General features: G+C 34.9%; 1 protein-coding gene across 5 annotated transcripts in view; it reads left to right on the top strand.

Annotated features, from left to right (window-relative positions):
• The window catches only part of C2CD5 (C2 calcium dependent domain containing 5), a 78,312-nt gene that overhangs the window by 39,420 nt on the left and 17,395 nt on the right, over positions 1–21,497 (top strand). For 3 of the 5 annotated variants that reach the window (XM_067306101.1, XM_067306116.1, XM_067306111.1), the window contains 8 exons: positions 5,161–5,275; positions 7,259–7,354; positions 9,164–9,355; positions 12,331–12,517; positions 13,631–13,795; positions 14,149–14,289; positions 17,358–17,421; positions 20,707–20,768. In XM_067306101.1, the coding sequence (XP_067162202.1) occupies positions 5,161–5,275; positions 7,259–7,354; positions 9,164–9,355; positions 12,331–12,517; positions 13,631–13,795; positions 14,149–14,289; positions 17,358–17,421; positions 20,707–20,768 (1,022 nt within the window). Of the gene's footprint in view, positions 1–5,160; positions 5,276–7,258; positions 7,448–9,163; positions 9,356–12,330; positions 12,518–13,630; positions 13,796–14,148; positions 14,290–17,357; positions 17,422–20,706; positions 20,769–21,497 lie in introns of all 5 variants that reach the window. The other 2 variants (XM_067306086.1, XM_067306095.1) reach the window with 2 other exon arrangements.

The raw sequence follows: 21,497 nt of genomic DNA, 5'->3' as shown, positions 1-21,497 counted from the left end.
CACTTTTTAATCTTTCTGCTGTTTTGTAAGCAACTTCAAACAATAGTTGTTACTGATTAAAAAGAAGAGAGGGGCAGGGGCAGACTTATTTGGATCATGTTTGGAATATAATGCCTTCTGTCCAAATTCACAATGTTAAGCTTGACTAATAGGTCTTGATGGAGAAGATCTGAGAATGGAGATAGTGAAGCTCTATTTGCAGTATCAAAGCAGAATAAACTGCGACCACTCTTGCAACTTCGAGTTTATTGTAGATATGATTATCGAGGCCTGCTCTATATGCAGGGTGGATTATGTCTGTGCCTAGTGAAAGACTCATAGACTGAATTTGAAGACGAGTGTTGCTGTTTCCACTGCCATTTTTTGAGACACCAGAACAAAGAGTTGCTCATTGTTGATTAAGATAATCTTTGTAGTATGTCTGTCCTCCTCATTTCAGAATGTTACGTGGTAAATATTCACTAAACTTCAATATTAAAATAGGTTGAAAATGAATCATACAATTTCTTTTCCAGAGTAACTGTTTCTGGATATCTAGGGATTCAGTTCTGATATAATAACTCTTAAGTGCAATCCGAATAATCAAGAGATCATTCTTTGTAATTTTTCTTCAAGTTTTAAAAACCTGTAGGGAGCTAGCCAGATTCTGGCTAAGTCTTAAAAGGTCCTGAACAAGAGAACCTCTAGCAAATAACCTTGGTTATTGCTTCTTGTGAATCAGAAAATGTTTACAGTGTCTAGTGTTATCTCCAGGTGAAAGTTATGGGCAGGATTTTGTCCCAGTGACAGTACAGCCTGGTAGAGATCAATCTTTAATTTGAAGGAAAGAGGTAGGTTCTGAATTGCTGGTGTATGGAACTGACCAAAAGAACATTTGGGATGCAAGATAAGTACTTTACAACAATGATTGCTGTTTGTATCTTCTAAAACTCTTCAATAAAAGCAAGTTTGGAAATTTTCAGTTGGAGGAGGTTTGAGTTGGCACGATTTTTATAGAATACTGTACTGTTCACAACATTGTTTCTTAAGTCTTTGGCTCTAGAAACAGTATGCTTTGCTTCCACTTTGTTATAAATATCATGTCAATTTTGAAATGTAATAAAAGTAGGTTTAATATTCAGTCTTTGGGTTTCAATAAAGGGCACTTAATAGCAGTGTAATTTTTGCAAACTTTTTTGCTTAAAGTTTTAGATAATCCCTGCTATAAACTACTCAGTAGATTTGCTAGAAAAGCTTGTGATTGAGTGCTATGTATGCTTGCCTTTTTGCTTCCACCTAGAATCCAGGGCCATTACTTTCTGTAACCATTTCAGTGAGCTGCCATAGTTTTCAGTCTGTACTGTCACCTGATCCAAGCATGCGCCAAAATACCCACCGTTTCTGGCTACTGTCTGCTGAATCTGCTTTGCAAACCTGTAGTTCTTAAGCTTTTGCCTTAGCCAAAAACAACAACAGACACCCTCATGGAGTGTACTGGACACATGCCATCCTGCTTCCCTAACTCCTCTAATTGTTTATGTAAATCCCTAGCTTTACTAAACTTGTAATGCTACAATGGCTTCCCCATGTGGAATTGTGTGGCTCGTGTCAAAAAAGGCTGCTTGTGAAAATATTTGTCAGAAGAATACGAATGCTACACATTGCACTGCATTCAGTGTTTTGTATCAATTTATTATTGCAATGTCACGGTGTTTGATTTTGATTGTAGACAATCATTTTGTATTTTAATATGCAAAGGTAAGTGTGTAAACTGTGTGTGAATGTACAGTATTTATTTATAAACATATTGATTCATATTACTTGGCCTCTTTCTGGAAGAAAAAAATACTCAATGTCACAATGTTTAAAGCAGAGGAGCCGCTCTGCTTTACAAGCACATGTTTATGCATGACTTTTATAGAAACCTTTGAACTTGTGCAGTGAGAATTTGTTGGATTTTTTGAACTATATTAGGCCTGATGCTGTTAACGCTGAAGACAATGGCTGTAAAATTGTTTTTATCTTTAATAAGAATGAAAATGATCCATAACTTTAGGTTTTCTTAATCCTGATGTTGACCGGACTCTCAGAAAGAATGAAGGGTTAAATGTTGCTTGAGCAAGACATAGTGTTGAGCAACCTCACAACAATATGTGTTTCCCTTATAATAATGTGCTTTGTAGGTAGATTAGGTGAGAAAATTGTGTTAACTCTCTTGGAAACTTGTTCCTAAACTTTGATTTACATTATAAATTCTTTGTGGAGGAAAGTTATGTATTTGCATTGAGGTTGGGACCCGTCACTACTATCTCCACCATTTCCGTTCCCTTTCAGTATTTTCATTCCTTTTCAGTATTTCATTCAGTTTCAGTTTTTACTGTGGCCACATTCCTTTTTAGTTTCGTGTTATTGTTGTAATGTTGTTCTTTATTTCACAGCACTTTCCCTCTTCATCTCAAGTCCCTTCACCTGTAGTTCACTTTCAACTCCGTGGTCTCAACTTCACGTTTCTTTTGCCCTTTCTGTCTTAAAAGGGTCGTTAGTGACTAGTAGGAGTAATTTTTGCCAAATGCTTACACTTAAAAGTGTGAATGGAAACTGATGATTCAGTAAAATTGGCTTTCCTTTGCATCAGTATCTGTCTGGAAAAAGATGGTGAAACTCCAGTTACTTCTTCGCAGTCCCCGCCCCCCGGCCCCGTGGAATGCAAAAATGTGTGGGGCTGTTCCATCATTGATTTTAGCCAGCTGCCTGTGGTCCAGTCTAACTGAACAAGAGTTGTTGAGAGTCACAGTGAACCACTGTCTCTTACTACTTTTAAGGTTTTACACTTTTCTATTACAGAGAGACAAACATATTGATAATCAAACTTCTTGTCTGTGATTGGATTGGGAAGGAGGAATTCCTCCTGAGATCCATAACCCTTTCACCATGAAAAGTTAGCGATAGCATTTACAGAATGTGCCTGTGGTCTTGAATCTTCCATGCAGCTCTCCCTTTTGTCAGATGTTTGTGGCCTTTGCCTTAAAACAGGGGTTTCCAAAATTCCTCTGTTTACCTACCACTACTGCCATTAACTGGCAGCAGCAATGACAGCTTCTGTTCAGATGCAGTGTTGCACACGCAAAAGAGAAGATATTTTGCCTCCCACTTTCCTTTACTGTGTGTACCACAAGTGGTTCTTGTAGCTGAACTTGGGAACCCCACCATATGATGGACTACTTGTGCACAGTTCTCAGCTTTTGAAAGCTGAGAAGTGCAAGATAGTAGGTCATCCACCATGTGAGTCAGGATTAGTGTATTTAACCTTGAGCAATTGGTTTTCCCAACAAGTGAAAGTGTTTAAACAGTGTTTTTGCTTTGAGAAACAGCAAAGTGTAGTGCCTAGAGATTTTACTATTAGTGCATTGAAACCTGCTGAGGGTGAACTTGGATATAACGGAACATCATTGATACAATCCATAAAGATCCCTAGTCTGTTTTGTGTCTTAATGTGTATATTTTTGTCTTGATTGTGGAGAACCTTCCAAAGAGCTATGCTGTAGTTTTTTCTGTTGAGTGTATATTTCTTAGAGCAAAGGTTAGATAAATGTCTACCTGTGCCCTGGCTGTCTGCTGCTGCAACCCCAGCAAGGACAAGGATGTTGTTAGTCAATACGATGCTATGACTACACGTGCATTAACATTTAAAGTTAGGTATATTTGAATATATCTCTGTTATTTTATTAATAGAAAATGATCATTAATTTCTTTAGAAAGACGAAAACTCAGCTCCAAATTGAAAGCTTAGGTAAACTCCTGAGTGAATACATCTGGTCCTACAATACTTTTGTCTCAGTAAATTTCAAAATGTTTTTATAGCTGCATTTCTCATTTTTTGTTGGTCATGTTTTCAGAGGACCTAGTGTATGATACATAGTTATCATATGCTATATTTATAAATACTGCAGGTACTACAAAAACAGTTCCCAGTAAATCTCATTTTTTGAGATTGGTATTTCAAATTATGATCCTGCAAGGAGATCTAAATGAGTAGAAGTTTATATCCATATGAAATTCATTTGATTTCAGGGGAATTGTATAAGACTTTTTCTACTCAGATCCCTTTGTAGCATCAGAGTGCCTACTGTTTGTTATTGTTTTTCCTTTATTTTATGTATTGACAACTAACATAGTTTCTAATTAAGTTCATTGGTATAGCTGCACCATTTTGAAAGAAGAAACACTTTACAAACTCTTAATACCTGTTGACTTCATATGTAGAAAGCTTGTAAGACAAGAGCTTTAGTTCCATGTAACTAAATGCTAAACAGTTGAAATAAGTGGATTGCACAAACTTATTTAGTAGCGCTCTTGATTGCATTTTTGAATTTTTAATTCAGGAAATCCATATATTTCAGTATTTAAGGTCTACTTAAAAGACAATAAAGATAATTAGATACAGAATCCTTTTTGGAAAAAAATGTGCAGTTGTGCAGGATACCGAACCAAAAAAGCATTGACAAATACAAAGTCCACACACATCTTGTACCTCTTAATGCTATTAAAGTAGAAGTACTTTCAAATACTTATGGTTTCTGTAAGTCAGCAATACTGAAACTGCAGCTTTAAGGATCACAAAGCTACGTTTCACAAACATTACAAATATTTTTCTTTAACAAATATTTTTAAATTTTGGTTAAGCAAGAACCTGAACAGTTTTTCCTATTGAAAGTAGTTATTTCAAGGATGTCATATGTATACTGAAGTAGAATATCACTTTATTAATACAAATACTACTTCATTGTTTCGACTACTACTAATTTTTTTGATATTACAAAAGATCTGTGGTGCTGTATTGGGAGTTATATGCTGCTCTCATGTTGTTGGAAAGCTGACAGTATGGTCTTCAAGTGGGTAAAGTTTGGAATGCTATCTACAGTATTTTGGTGTCAGCTGTCACATGGACAACAAGAAGAATGCAGTGATTTGTTTCATTGGTGATAAACAAGACAATTAATGGAATCACCCAGTTGGTGTTTGCTCAATACTTGAGGTGCAGTAGTTAAGAAGGAAAAAGTTGCAAGATACATCAAAGTACTTAAATATGAAAAGTTCCACCAAACACAGTATCCTTTCAGATTAATTGCATGAAACTTTATGTTGACATAGTATGGAACTGATTTATACTTTGTCTTTCAGATGAACCAGAGACACGAGATGCGTGGTGGGCAGAAATCAGACAAGAAATAAAATCCCATGCCAAGGCATTGGGTTGTCACGCTGTAGTGGGCTACAGTGAATCAACTAGCATTTGGTAAATCATGATGTTTTGATTTTCTAAATGCCACAGACAATTTATTTCATCTTCAGTGGATTAAAAATGGTGAAATATTTCAGCACAAATGTAATACTGTGTAATTTACCTACTTTGGAGAGTTTGTTAAAGTAACTTGCTTAGATTTCAGTATTGTATTTAAAGGGTTAAACAGGGTGTCACATTTCTTTTTGTTAATGTGTTTTTGGTTTTTATTGGTTTTGTATTTTTTAATGAACACCAAAATTTTTAGTAGCTATCAATTTCTAACTTTCTGATGAACATATTTGCTTTTATAGTAATATTAATTTATCTATAAAGTTTTCTAAACCTTATCTGACTAAATACTTAGATTGTTCATAAAAATGTATGTTGCACTTTTATTACCTGGTAACAACTGGCAGTCCAGAACTTAAACAATAAGCTTCAAACTTAAAACACAAGCTCTTTACTAGGAACGTATTAATTGTTAGTTAAGGGAGAATATACTGCCTGCTAGATCAAGAATACTTTATTGTAAATTTTAGTCTTGTAATTTTTTTCTAGTAATTATTTTTATCTTTCAGTACTACAGTACTATTCAATGTGTTACACTGCAGCCCTGCAGTAGTCTTTCTGAGATTGAGTGTTAGAGAGAAGTTAAGTTTCCTAGCCCTGCATCCCACTCAGGCCAAAATGCCAGTGTCTTACTCCATTCTCTTTGGCTAAAAAAATTTTGTTCTTTATTTTAGTGGCTTAATGGCAAACTTTGTGAGAGGCTTGGAGGTTGGGAGAAATTATTTGGGATTCATCTAATTACTTCTCTTTCTCCCTGCTTCAAAGAAGGTTGTATCTTTCCAGCTCCAGAAAGAAATCTGTTTCTTAATCCATTGGTAAAGTAGTAAGATAACCAGAAAGGATCAGTCTGAAAGCCACAGAGTTCATTGCTTCACATCTATTGCTCCTTCACATTTGTTACTTTGCTTTGGTTAAAAACAAACAAACAAAAAAAACCACATAATGTGTTAAAATAACAAAAAAACCTGCCATAATATGGTAAAAAAAAGTACAGAATATACATAGCAGCCAGTTACTAGGAGATTTCACACTTTGATTTTTCTTTAGAAGTTTAGTGTGGTAGTATTTGATCATTGATGGTATAGTGTATTGGGGTTCCCATGCTTATTTTTCAGTTCAGCCTGATTCCATGCTTAAAGAGCAAGGATCTGTCAATAAGTACTGGCCTGCCAGATGTTATCTGTGAAAAAGGAGTCTGGAGAGAGATGACAAGTAAAAAAAAAAAGGCAAATGTATCATTCTAGAAAATGGAGGAAATGGTTTCTTCATGCCTTTTTCAATGTAGTATTTTAAGTATTGAATATTATAGATCTGTTTCATATTTAGCAGTTTTAGAAATACTAAGTGCTTTGTGATCACACTTTGCCATTGTGAGAAATTTAATTCTCCTAAATCAGGAATAATGTCAATTACTTTACATGCTATATGAATCATTATAATTGTTACTCATACTTAAATTTTACTGTTTTGCTTCTTTTTATCCTTCAAGAAGCAACCTTGTCAGTGTTGTATTGTAACTTCATTTTGAGAGTGAATGTTTATAAGATGATGAGGCTTTCAACTTCCAATTTATTTTGGTAAACAATTATGCCTTGTTTTTTTTCTGTTTCTTTGCTTTTGTTGATTGGTTGAATTTCTTAGCATTAGCAGCTGTAGTATTCAAAATCTTTCTTAAACCTGGTTAGGTGCTGATATTATAGCATATTATTTATAGCCTTGGGCAAAGCTGTTTAGTCGTCCTGCATCTGTTTCTTATATAATAGTTTAAATACCTCAAGAGAGCAGTTTTGTGAGGTTTAATAGATAAAATTGCACAAATGCACAAAATTGAGACTTTTGAACAAGCCTTTTAATTTAATAGTTTTAAGTAAAAGAAAAGTAGCACTAAGTAGCAGGAATTCACTTTGTAATTCTTTTCTCTTATAGTGAAGAGGTCTGTATTTTGTCCGCGTCTGGCACAGCAGCTGTACTGAACCCTAGGTTTCTTCAGGATGGCACCATGGAAGGCTGTTTGGAACAAAGGTTGTCATGGCAGCCTGGCTTCTTTTCCATAGGGTCAGAGAAGGGAGAGGTTGATTTTTTTCCTCAGAGCCAAGATAGTTCTTCTCTATTAGGGTAGGTTACAGTGTTACAGTGCAGGATGCGGGACCAACCACTTTACTGCTTTTCACTAACAACAACAACAACAGAAGTAATGGAACTCTGCACCAAATTAGATATTCTGTTTTTATTTCTAACAGTCTGAATAAGGTAACACATTTGACTACTAACCACAGATTATAACTCCTTTTTTTTTTTTTTTCCCCTCCCTCCTTTGCCACTCTTCAGGTATCTTTCTCACCTTTCTAGCACCCTATTGAAAAAAAAGACGGATGTATGATAAATTACATAAGCCAAATGTTGCTGTGGCTATAATGTGAACTGCTTTATACACTATTTAACAGCTGTATGGAAGATAATGTACCATGGTTGTAAAACAAAGACGTTGCTGTATTTTTAGCCAAGATATATATTTTAATTTAAGTTTATTAATAAAACCATGAAACAAAAGGAAAAACATGAAGTGTCCTGTTACCTCCCTTTGTTTCAGCTTTTGCAAACAAAATTTGAGGAAAGAGTTTTGACAAATGGTTATTTTGGGGAAAAAATAGTTAGATAATTTATTATGCATTCCTCAGGATAATCATCATATATTTCAAGGGACTATTACAGTCATAAGTAAGGCTATTTACTACACAACACTTTTATTACTATTCCATAATACCCTGTCAACACAGTATTGTTTCTTATTTACGTTAGCAAGTGGCCATTATTTATCCTGTAGATAGCCTCTTCAAAACTGTAGCCCCAAAAAAAAATGTTTGTTTCCGAACTCAACATATCACTTTATGTCCTTTCAAAGGAGAAAAAAAAAAAAAGCTGGAGAGAAAGAAGTCATGTTCATCATGGAAAGATTTTTTTTTTTTTTTAAATCAAAATATGTATTTCAGTGCTGCTAAAAATCTTGACATAGATTAGGAGTGCTAAAGGAAGATAAAACAGCCAAATAAACTAAGCACGTATTTCAGACAAAATATGTTTCCCAAAGTCTATGATACCTAGATTTCCAAGTCTGAGATTTGTTTGAACATCTCTTCAGAATTCACTGGGAAGAATTGTTTGTGTGGAGCAAAATAAATTTGCAGCATGCAGTTAGCCAATACTTTCCTTATTAGTATTTTTAGAGCAGTTTTTCCTGGATGTTTCTTGGGGGAAGGGAGATCTTAGTTCTAAATGAATAACAAGTTTCACCTAATACCACAGCTTAGGAAATTGTCTTGCTGTTCTTCCTTTTTATGATGTTAACATATATTGTACTGTTTCTCAGTAGGATGGCTGTTTTGTTGTTTATATTCTCCTGATTAGGTTTGTGTAGGTTTTTGGGTACAGTCCGTGTAAGAATTTGTATTGTATTTGGTACAGCAATTTCTCTCCAAAACTGGGGTACTGTGGACTACTTTTTGAAAGTCATAATCATAGAACCTAAAGCCAGCACAGTAGTGTTTTAGACTTACATAAATAATTGACCATTATATGCACTTGTTTCTTGACCCCTGTATAATGGGTTTCAACGCAGATTTTATGTATACCGTTTTAGCTAGTAGTGTGCAATCTCATTCTTTTTGAATTGATATAATCAAATAACCTGTGGCATAGGTGTAATGGAATAGAGTGTAGCTGTAATGTATGATTTAAGTAGTTATCTGTAGGTGTTTATACACTTGTGTGCATATTGATTCTTGTTAATACATTGCAGATGTTTTAAATGTGTTCTCCATAATGTATTTTTAGGATTGAAGAAACTTCACCATCAGGTTGTGGATTTTGTCATATACCATATGATGAACTGAACATGCCATTCCCTGCCCACCTCACGTATTGTTACAACTGCAGGAAGCAAAAGGTTCCCGATGTCCTTTTCACTACAATTGATCTCCCTGTAGAGGCCATCGTTATTGGGAAGGGATGTCTTATTCAAGCCAGGTATCAGTATATTTTCTTAGAAGTATTTTGGAGATCTTTGAACGAATTCCTGTTGCTAAAATCCAATAAGATACCAAATGTTGAATTTTGATTTTTGAATGGCTAGGAGTTGAAGAAAGTGCGTTAGAAACTCAGCCTTCTCCTCCCACTGTGTTGTGTGCCACTTCCATTGATGAACATTTGGTAACTTTGATCCAGTTCTGTGTGGTTTTTTTGTTTTGTTTTGTTTTTTTAAATGCCTGTTGAAATTCCTGTATTTTGTCTGCTTTGGTGAAAGACATTTCATGCTTTACCTTGCTCTTTGGGACTGCTAACATCAGTTACAGTTACTCAGTTGGAAACTCAGTAAACTGTTTAAGTCAGTTATGCTAATTCTGTGCTGGTGTCCATGACTGAATGTCATGTCCATAGAATTGTCAGCTGTGTTCAGCTTATGCTGTGGTCCTTGATGAATTCTGAAAAGGGAATACAAAGATTTGCAGTGGGAAAGGAGTGGTTAGCTATTCAGTCTGTATGTGTGGCCAGCTACGTGGTAAATAACCAGTTGGATGGTTGGGCTTAGAGGATTGTGATTTTTATAGTTCATAATCTACCTGGATGCCTGTGACAAGTGGAGTACTGCAGGGGTCTACAGTGGAACCTATCTTGTGGCATATCTTAATCAGTGACTTTGAGGGGATGATGGGCTCTCGTCCAGTCTACTGATGATGTCAAATTGAGGGAGACAAGTCAGTATGATACCTGTCCAGTCTTGTCCCCCTCCTAGGACAAGACAGACATCAGTAAACTAGAGCAAGCTCAGCAGAGGGCCACCAGTATCGTCAGAAGGTTGGAGGACCCGCTCTGGGAGGAGAGGCTGTGGGAGCTGGACTTCTTCAGCTGGAGAAAGGAGGGCTTCAGGGGGATCTAATAGCAGCCTGCCTGTCCTTTCAAGGAGGTTATGGCAAAGATGAAGCCATGGTCTTCACAGAAGTACGTGGTGGGAGGAAAAGAGACAATGGACATAAGTTGAAACAAGAGAGGTTCAGGCTGGATATAAAGAAAAACTTCTTCCCCATGAGGATATTCATGCAGTGGGGCAGGTTGCCCCAAGAAGCTCTGCAGTCTTCATCCTTGGGATTTTAAAGATCTAACTGGGTAAAGCCCTGAGCAGCTTGGTCTGATGTCAGCTGACCCTGCTCTGACCAGGAGGTTGGTCTAGAAACCTCATGAGGTCCCTTCCAACATGAGTTTTCTTGTAATCCTATGATTATCATTTCCTGAGTTCTGCTGGAGGGGAAATACTGGAGCTATGGTAGATGAGTTCTCTAGTCCTCCTATGGTATTTTCAGTATTATTAAGCTCTGTCCAGCATCACTGTAGGAATTGTCTTTTAGTGTCGCAGGGCAGTGCCTGGTCTGTCTTTAGAGTGCTTGCTGATGTCACAGTTTCTTTGAGCTGATTCCTGAAACATCTTGCTTCCTCTACCTGCCCTCCCCCCCCCCCCCCCAAAAAAAAAAAAAGATCCCACAGAAAACAAACCCTGAAGTGGTAGCTAGAATAACTTTTGAGATGGATTTGTTAGGATTGAGGGAATTACTACATTTTCTTGATCATGTAATAAATTCTTTTGACTGTTTATTATAATAAATTTGAATGTGAATTGTTCTTCCTTTGAAGAAGCCATTGTCTATTCATATCAGTAAAATTTATAATTGTCATTTGCTCTTTTTGAATGAAAACTTCTTGTTCAAAGAAAGGAATCATTACACTGGTGCAGGGTTTAATTTCAGTTTATTGGACTAAACCAGAAGAGTGGAATATGAGTAACATAATCTGGGCAGAGATGGAATTCCTATGTACTTTTTTGTACATTAAAGATAAATATATTTAACAATGTTAGTGTCTGAGCTGTGAGGGCACTCAGGTTTCCTTTCTTTTTTTTTTCCCCCTTTATTCTCTGTTGTGCCTTGAATAAGTGTATTAATAGAAATTCTTAAAGTTCTACCAATAACCGTAACTTCCTGTGCTTGTAACTAAAGCACATACGATGTGTGCAGAAGCAGATGAAATATTTGCTTTTGGGGCCTTATTAGAAGAAAAGCTGAAGCTACAAATTTTCAGAGAAGACAGTCTCAAAGAAGAGTAATTGTTAAGCTGCAAACTGTAAAGAAATAACATGTTTTATTTTATATCTGCAGCAATCTTGAAGAATACACATAATCAGTTACTGTAGCTCAGTTGAAAAGGGGTAACTCACTGGAGTCACAGTAACTGTCTCTTGAAATAATCTTTTTTTACTTTGGCAGGAGTAAATACGGGAGGGGGGAGGAGATTTGTTAAATGATTATCAGAGGACTTGCAAAGAAATCTGGTTTGTCTTCAGTATTTGCTTTGTCAAAAGTTAGTTGAGATAATTTTTAACAGTTGCTGCTGTATGATAGATGATTAAATATATTTAACACTTCTACTAGGTATTTGGCTATCCAGAATCTGTAGATAACTTCTTTACGTTGCATAATTTTTTGGTGGTGTTAGACCGTTAAAGAAAAAAAACACCTGTTTGATGCATGTTGTTTGTCTGGTAACAATCCTTAAGTGTACTTTAAGGAAGGAGATATGATTTTATTCAGTGGGGGGGGGAAAAGTATACAGTATTTCCAATTTTTGTATTCTACTTTGATAGGGAATGCTTTTGAATATTAATGAAGACTGTATTTTTTTTAATAAGTTGAATGTTAAACTTTTTTGTTGTTAATTTAAATACACATTCCTGTTTAAAATGAAGATCAGATTATAGTTATTGAGGCTTACTGTTGATTTGCCTGTGAAGAATTTACTTCAGTTTTTTACAGGATTTTAAAATACTTAACCAAAAAAAAAATTGTATTATATTATACAATGAGAATAAATCAAATGTTTTGTGATCACTTTCAATCTTCAACAGTCAGTTAAATCTTTATCTGCTAATGTCATACTCTGTTCCGTATTGTTAGGTTATGCCGTCTAAAGAAGAAAGCTCAAGCTGAAGCAAATGCAACATCTATCAGTAATCTCTTGCCATTTATGGAATACGAAGTGCACACCCAACTGATGAATAAACTTAAACTCAGAGGAATGAACGCTCTGTTTGGGCTGAGGATACAAATCACTGTGGGTGAAAATATGCTAATGGGGTTGGCAGTAAGTATGGTTTTAATCTTGGGATTCTTTTGCTTTCTTACAGTATTTTTTCAGGTCACAAAGACAAGTGTGGAATTCAGAGTAACTAGAGATATTAACATGTCGTTTCAAGAGTAAGTGAGGTGATGGAAAAGAATGAGATATCTAACTATTGACAAAGCAGAAGAGATTATCTTTCAGCACCAGAAAAAGCAGATTGGATCCTCTTGAAACTGTGTTAGAGGACAAGGTTATTAGAAAGAGGATGAGGCGGGGAAAAAGTTTAAAATGGCTTAATGGCATATGTTGTAGGAAAATGATTATATTCTTTAAAAGTCATGTCATAGAGATCTCTGTTTCTTAAGTTTCATTTCATTCTCATGAAAAATAAGATATTTGCCAGTTAAGTTTCTCGGTAAATGTTTTGGTAAATTGCCAACAAGAGGAAGACCTGTTGCCTCTTCTTTGATGGCAGTGAAGAAATAAATGATAGATTGAAAGTGTCCTAGAGATAGTTAGGAGATGTTTATTAAGAATATTTTCTAACCTCATTCTGTCATGTGGGGTTAGGATAGTAAAGTATGGTGCTTTCTTCTTCAATGAGTAAAGAGGGTGCTTGGGTAAGATTGAGTGGCTACCTCTTATCTGAACTGATGATCTGCTTTCTGTAAATATGTATTGGACTGTCACAACTTCAGTGATACTCTAAATGGATTGGACAAATCTTAAATCTGTGAAACCATGAAACTGTTGCTTAACTATGCAAAATATCCTAGAGCCAGGACCTGTAGCAATGTATTTCATTTTGAATCTGAAGCTAAATTCAGAACACTTTAGAAGAGAGCAGAGTTTTTAATTCATATTTAACTGGAACTTTATATATAAAGACCCGTTGTAGAAAAGAGCCATGAGAAGGAGAGAAAGTATGTTTTAAAAGCATAGCGTCTTGCACTGTTAGTAAAGAAGAATTAATTTACCATGGAATAGATCAGGCTGTAAATATATACATCATAATGCTGTCCACTATAGCTTAAGCACTACTGAAACTATATGAAAATAGTAGAAGTACATGCTAAAATAAGAGATATGAAGATGCTGAAGAGTGTAGTGGTTTTTTTATCATTATTTTTTAAGTCTGCAACAGGTGTGTATCTAGCAGCTTTGCCAACACCTGGTGGTATTCAGATCGCGGGGAAAACTCCAAATGATGGCACCTATGAACAGCATATATCTCACATGCAGAAAAAGATAAATGATACAATAGCAAAAAACAAGGAGCTTTATGAGATCAGTCCTCCAGTAAGTAAAGCTTTTTTATTTTTGAAAATAAAGTCAAACACACATACACTTTCTATGTGCGTATACACTTGAATTCTTACTGATTGAATCATTCAGAACATAGTTTTTTAATAAAGATAGATATACTTTTCACTGTTCTTCATGAGCTTACCTGGAATTCTCAGCTGTCTTCATCCACATATGCAAATGCTTCTCTATATTTGGACAATGTCCAAAACTGTCTATATTGTTTCTCTATAAAAATTATTTTCAGAGTGATCTGCCTCTTAGGACTATAAGCAAATTGCTTAAAACTCAAATGATTTATGAACTCTGTAGAACAACTGTTAATTTTATTATGATACTGTTTTTAGGAGCTACCTGAAGAGATCATTGGGTCTCCCATTCCAGAGCCCAGGCAACGTTCCAGGCTGTTAAGATCTCAGTCAGAAAGCTCTGATGAAGTTACAGAGCTAGACCTTTCACATGGCAAAAAGGATGCTTTTGTCTTGGAGGTGATGAATGTTTTCAGTACTCATGTTCATACTTCTTTTTTCCTGAAACATTTGTAAAAAGCATAGAAGGGGTTTCTTTCTTACTTCCACAAACAGTTTCTAAATTATATATGTGTTTCCATATTGTATCAGTAGAAACTGTTAAAAATTAGATATTGCATTGTCTCCGTTTTTCTCATTCTGATTAATTAAAGCATAGCTATTCTATGCCTAGGGACAATATCTGAAAAGAGATTGCCCTGATATTCGTCAATATGTAGCAGTATCTAGAATAATAAGCTGGTACAAAATGCTTTTCTGTCTATTTTAGAAAAAGCGACAGTTATGGCTGACCCAAGGCTTAAATATTTATGTAAACCTCAGCATTTTGTGTTGTCACATTTTACAGGTAGCAAAGAAAAAGCTTGCGTATTCTTCCTGTTTCAAAGCTCTTATTGTAACACTTGGATATTCAGAATTATTTGTTTCTAAAACTGATAGGATTCAAAACACATTCAGGAAAATACATATGTCAAGAGACCACATAAAAAAAACCCTTTTTTTTCTTTTCTGAATTTTAGCCAACACCTTTCTGAGTTACAAATTTTAAAACTTTACAGAAGCATACCCTCCATTTCTTTCTACAACAACTAGAAAAAAAGCAACAAATATAGAATGAACATAGATTTCTTTTACCTCTTTCTTCACTCAAATTCCAAGGCAAGGTTTTAAGATTGTACTATTTTCAAGGAAAGGAGCAGATACCAAAGAAAGCTAGAGTTTTGATCTTATTCTTGTAGATAAAATTTTTAAAGACCTGTCCTAGACTAAGAAAAAGAAAAGAAAGGAAAGAACTGAATGAAATTACAGCCTGTAATTGTATCGTGAGGTACAGTCAAGATCTTCCCTTATGTTAAGTTCCAGAAATCAGTATCTTCACAGAAAATAATCTGGAAAGAAAGGTTGTTGATAGGGAGAGTGAGAGAGAGAAAGAGAGCACTGTAATAGCAATTCATTTGAAAATGCAGTTGGGTAAGAAAGGGGACTAGAAAAAAGAGCAGCTGGGAGAGGTTGGAATAATACATTGAGTTTGGTTGATGCTTCTGCTCTTTGAGTAAATTTTTAGTCTCCAATGCATTGCAAGTATACTAGGATCAAAGAAAGCAAATTATGAAGTCGGTAAAAAACTTTGATAGTAGTTAACTCTTAAATTAAAAAGCAATGAGAGCTGTTTTAATTAAGTAGTTATTGTGTCTGGTCTTAACAATTAAAAAAACCCCAAACATCTGTGTAGACTAGCAGGAGTGAAATTTTATCCCCCAAACAAACATGGTGAAAGATACTGTCTGACAAACAGCATTGAAATGGATGAGCCAATCAAAGGATATTTCTGTAAATACAAAAGGTTCTAATGCCTCTGTCAAAAATAGTATGTTTTTCAAGGAATAAAAAAATGCAAAGACTGTGGTATTGGAAGAGACTTTCTGTACAAGTTTTGAAAAAATCTGAGAGAAACATGGGCCCAGCCTCCATATTGCTTCCAAAGTCTGTCAAATAGGAGAGGGATAGCAATAAAAAAAGTTAAGCATACTTCTTCTATTTTATGTCAGATTGCCTTATAAAGAAGGTTGATACATTCTAATGAAAGGTCAGCTAATTAAGAACTGCATTATATAGAGCAAGCAGAGGTTGTTGCTGGGTTTTGGGTGGGTGGGTTGTTTTGTTTTTTTAGTTTTGGGGAATTCTTCCCTCTATGTTATTTATTTTCTGTGGTATATGTGTTTGAGGGTAGGGAAATTTCCACATGGAAGAGAAAAACCTAAGTGCACAGGAGAGAATACTTTAAACTCCAAGTTAGCAAGGAAAATAAGATCTGATATTTGGAAGATGAATAACCCTGAATTTAGGGACCACATTTACTGGTTTACATCATGTGAGTGCATCTGTTCTAGAATATGTGTCCTTGTGTTCTGGTAATCCAGTTTTCATTTATAGAAAAAAGGATTTTCCATCTATGAAAGTGATCGACTAGTATAACCACTTACTACTACTGTCTCCCTTGTTAAGAAATTGAGTACAGAGAAGCAATATTTCAGGAGCTCTAATGGAGCTCCTGACTCTGACCTCTCAAGAACCAAATCATTATTCACTGAAAATATGTAAGAAAAAGGGCTAAAGATTAATGTGCTGAGAAAATGCTATGAGATGCTAGAAGGGCAATTATGCAAAGTAAATTCTCTGTTTTTTGTTTTGTTTTTTTTTTTAAGATCTCCTTTCTCTTTTTTAAAGAGAAGGAGAAGGAGAGAGATAAACAGAAATGATACCTTACAGAGAACTTTCTAATACTGGAATTAAAATATAAAGAATTTCAAAAAAAACTTGATACAAAAATGTTGGAAAGTAGAGGTAAATTTGGATCTCTTGCAGATCAGTAAAGCAAAATGAATCTGGTGATACATACACAAAAATATTTACAAAAGGTACCAGGGCAGACATGCTCTTGGTCTGATCTAAAATAACAAAAGTCTTTAAATATTGGATTGGGGTAGAGATTATTTAAATAGGAAAAACTAATAACCTAAAACTAATAATGCTTTTTTCCATTTGATTTTCTGCTGTTTATACCAAGCAAGGGTTTAAAGTTCAGGAAAGATTTTTTTTCCGCCACTGTAAGAGGCGAGGACGATCCAGTCAGTAAAATACAGACCTTATGAGAGCTCTAATAGCCAAAGGCACTTAGTTGAAAAAAGCTACAGTTGTGCGAAACCCTGTTCAGCGTTTTAGGTTGTTAAAAGACAATAATGATAAAAAGAGAGAACTTTAACATGTGCAGTTCCTGTGTGATCTGTGCATGTTGCTTTATTTTTGTTTTAATTAAGGAAACTTTTTATTTTTTCCAAGTGGTAAGCATGCAATAATTCAAAGGAAGTCATTTAGGCAGCTAGCTAGGATTCAGAAGTCTGGTTAATAGAACCCATTTTTAAAAATTCGACTTTGCTGCCAGATCTCTTGATAACATAAATATTTAAATATTTCTGAGACTTAACTAGAACAGTAGTATGATTTTTATCAATTATTGCTTTTTCCAGATTGATGATACAGATGCAATGGAAGATGTACATTCTCTACTGACGGATGTTCCACCACCTTCAGGTATAATTAAAAAAATTTTTTTTTGTGCTGATTTATACGGTAGGCTCTAAACTTTTCTGTTTACAACATATTGGACAGAATAGAACTGTAAAGTGCTTTGTTAGAGAATTACAGTAAAAATTTTCTTGTAAAAAAAATTTTCTTTGTCAATTATACCTGTGGAAAAACAAGTTATTAAGCCTTTTGGGGGGATTGTTGCTTATTGAACACTGGGGCAACAAAGGAATTTGGGTGACATGTAGTTTACTGATTTGTACTGTTGTTGCAAATTTGTTGTTACTTCATATAGGTATAACAAGTTAAAGCAATTGGATCTTTTTTACTTGAATATCGGTTTCTGAAGTTTTTTAGATTCTGAATGGCTGATTTGTAGGTTTAAGGGTCACTGAAAGTGGAAGTATGGAGAGTAGTCTGTTGCTCAAGTGTTTTTAGCCACGTAATGTGACACATTGATGTTTTATTCCAAGAATGTTATTTTAAGTGAGCAATTTGCCTGTCTAGTGCTCTTGTTCATGAGACACGTTTGTATTTTTCTTTCGCTGGATTTCTGGTCTTTGCTGTTGAGAAGGCAAAGTTCAAAATGAGATGGAGTTCTTAAATCACCTGCAACATTTTCATCCAAGTCAGTATTGGTCATATTCTGTAGCAGGCAAGAAAGTAACATAATTTCTTCAACTTTTTACAGATTCATAATAACAGTGTCACAACTTGAGAACATAAAACTGATTAAAAATAAATAAATTTTCAAAATTCAGTGGTCAGACTTGAAATTAATGTCTTTTTACTTTGATACAATACAAAAGTTGGGACTGTATCACTGGCAATAGAATTTTGTAAGGTGTCCATTTGGTTGTCTGCATTTAACAATTATTTAAGAATCCAGCATATAGGTGTACTGAATCAAAGCACAGATCCCTCTCACTCAATGTCTGCTTGCTGATACGTATCAGACAAGAATGCTTATTGTTTTTTTTTTTTTAAGAGGAAGACACAAACTTAGTTGTTCAGGATAATCTCTTAACAGTTTGTAGTTCAACAGTGTCCTGAAGGAAGGATATTGTCTTTGTAAATAATAGCTTTGGCAAACCTTTTTGTGCATTTGTCTGTTTGTGTTTTGAACCCATCTGTGCTTTTAGTGTTTGTAGAGTTTTGCGTCAGGACTCCCACCTATATAAGAACCACATCAGTATATAGAATATAAGAAACGTATCAACCACCAACTTATTTTGTTTTGTATTTCCACTTCTTATCTTGGAAAGAACAGTGAACATTTGTTCCCTATCAATCTTTTTTATGTTATCTATTGTTAACGCCAAATCTTTTATTCCTCATTGATTATAGTCAACACAGAGCCTATCATTGTATATGTGATGTTATGGTTCTCTGCATGCATCACTTTATCTATATTGAATTTCATCTGTTATCTTCTTGTTATTCATTGTAAGATCCTGTTGCAGTTTGCTTTTCCTACGCTAACTTAATGCCATCAGCAAACAGTCACCTCATTTTATCCCCTCTTCCACATAAGCTATGAATATGTTTAAGCATATGGACCTAAGTTAGATACTACACTGTGAAAACTGTCCGTTTATTCTTACCCTCAGTTTACAGTCTTTTAATCAATTATATATCCATTCAGTGGTCGTCCGTTCTACCCTTTGGTATGTTAGCTTTTATCTTAGAGTCCTGGACGAATGTTCTTGTCTTAGTTGTCCAAGTAGCTTATATCACGTACCTTTTGTCTACCTGCTTGTTGATTTCTTCAGAGAACTCCAGTAGGTGTGTGAGCCATGGCTTCTGTTTGCAAAAGTTGTATCTCTCCTCTACAGTGTGTTCTTTCTCCATCTGCCCACTAATTCCTTTTTCTAAAACAGCTTCTACAGACCGGTGATACTGGTATGTGCACTGGGCAAATTAGTAGATTTGAGTTACTTAAAACCACCTTACTGCCAGAGGATTAGAGGATCCTGTTCTCTGGTGGTGAGGTATTTTTAAGAGTTCAACGCCACTTAGTCAGCTATTTCATCTTTGCATTTCCTGATGTTTATGTGAATGTTTATTTGTTTTTCTGCCTATTTGTTCAGTAACATCATCTTCAGACACGTTTACTTAGACTGATTCTCTGATGAAAATAAACAAGGGACTATTTTTCCACCATTGTGGAAACATCTACTACTATGGTGAACATAGATGCAAAAATTGCAGGTTTTCTGCTATCATCTTACCTTCTCTGAATATTATTTATATATCTTGCTTAACGCTTCAACAGGATACCGGCTTTTGATGTTGTGAAAGAAGATTTATTCATATTTATCCTTTTGCAAGTTGCTCCACAAATTCTTTTCTAGCTTACTGTATTTACATATACCCTACTGGATTTTTATCTCTTCTGTGCTCGTTTAGATTTATGTTCAGTTTTTCAAGGTTGCCTTTTTTGTTGCTTCTGACTTCCCTTACCTTGCTGTTCAGTCATTACACTTTGGTCTTTTCAAGTTTCTTTTACTAAGTGCTGTGTATTTGCTGTCAGTCTCTAATGTGTTATCTTTAAAATATCTTTGTTGCCTGTCAAGAGTTAGGCTGTTTAGTTTCTCCTATGAGTTTCTTTTCAATAAGCTTCCTCATTTGTACTTAGTTTTTTCTATTTGAAACTAAGCACAACATAGTAGATTGTTGGTGTTTGCCCTTCTTACAAGAATGCTTAGTGTACCTTGATCAGAGCTGATAATCTTCATGCCCTTATCCCTGCTCAGGACCAAATTGGGAGATTCTTCTCCTTTTGTGGTTTCTGTGACGAGCTCTTCCATGAATCGGTCAGGGAGTGTAACTCACCAGTTCGTCTAAGCATCAATTGACATGACAGTTACCCGTTCTCCATGGGGAGTGACTGAGGTCTCCTGTCACTGTTGCATTTCATGCAATTGTAGTCTCTGTCATATCCCTCAATCTGATGATACTTCTGGTCTTGCTTTTTGGCAGTCCAAGAAATACTCATAATAAAAATTCTGTAGTGAATTACAGTATTTTTTTAGAATTGGTGAGTTCCATCTTTCCTATCCATTTTTCACTGCAATATTAATAACAGAAAATATGCATTTCTTTTGTATGTTATATTGTATTCTTCAGGTGCTGTATTTTTTTAGTATGTTCGTTTATTTTATTTCTGTTTTTATAAACATATGTGGAAAAATATTTGCAAAACTTCCAGGGAGGGTTGCATATGCTTTTTAAAAAGTTTTTTGATATTTCATTGTTCAACATAAATTTTCACAAATATTTTCTTCACAGGTTTTTACAGTTGCAACACAGAAATTATGCCTGGTATAAATAACTGGACTTCCGATATTCAAGTAAGGTTATTTAGAGAAAATAAAAGCCTTATTTCCAAATTGTTTTGAACTATTCTGTACCAATTTCAATAAATACTAGAGATACTCAATTTGAAAGATAAATTAAAAAGGATACTATATTGTGATAGGAATATAAGTAGTACTTTAGTTAAAAATTATTATGAGGGCCTGTTTCTTTGTGTTTTTTAAATGCTGTTATGTAACATAGAACTCTACAAAAAAATAAGAAAATTACAAAATAATTGCAATAAATATGAATTTTAAGTTATCAGGCATTTTTAAGAGCCTAGCTAGATGTCAGAGCCTCTTAAAAGAAACAGATTATTGAATTAGTTACTTAGTATGAGATGGTGAATATGATTACATTAATATGTTAACATAAATAAGAATTAAATAAATCCAACTGGAGGAAACAGAAATTCCCTTTATAATAAAGTTTTCAGCATTCAGTCAGGCTTGTACAATACAACAGTGTGTCATATAGAGAGAGTCAAATAGAAGTGAGCTTTCACACTTCACTGGCACAATGCAATAGCATGCTGCGCAGAGGTACAGCTTGGGTCTGAAAACAGTATGACTGCATCAGCACAGCATACTCTTAGGTTGCTTGGATTGCTTGTGTATCTATATATAACATTCCATTGATGTCTACATTATTGTACACAACTTATATTTTGTTACTGCTGTTGAAAATTATGTATAGATGTAGCAGGATAGAATGTCTCCTTT

Source organism: Apteryx mantelli, chromosome 1, assembly GCF_036417845.1.
Source record: "Apteryx mantelli isolate bAptMan1 chromosome 1, bAptMan1.hap1, whole genome shotgun sequence".
In the NCBI taxonomy this organism is placed as follows: Eukaryota; Metazoa; Chordata; class Aves; order Apterygiformes; family Apterygidae; genus Apteryx; species Apteryx mantelli.
Note: the sequence above shows the minus strand (reverse complement) of the source record. Positions and strands in the feature narration are given on the sequence as shown.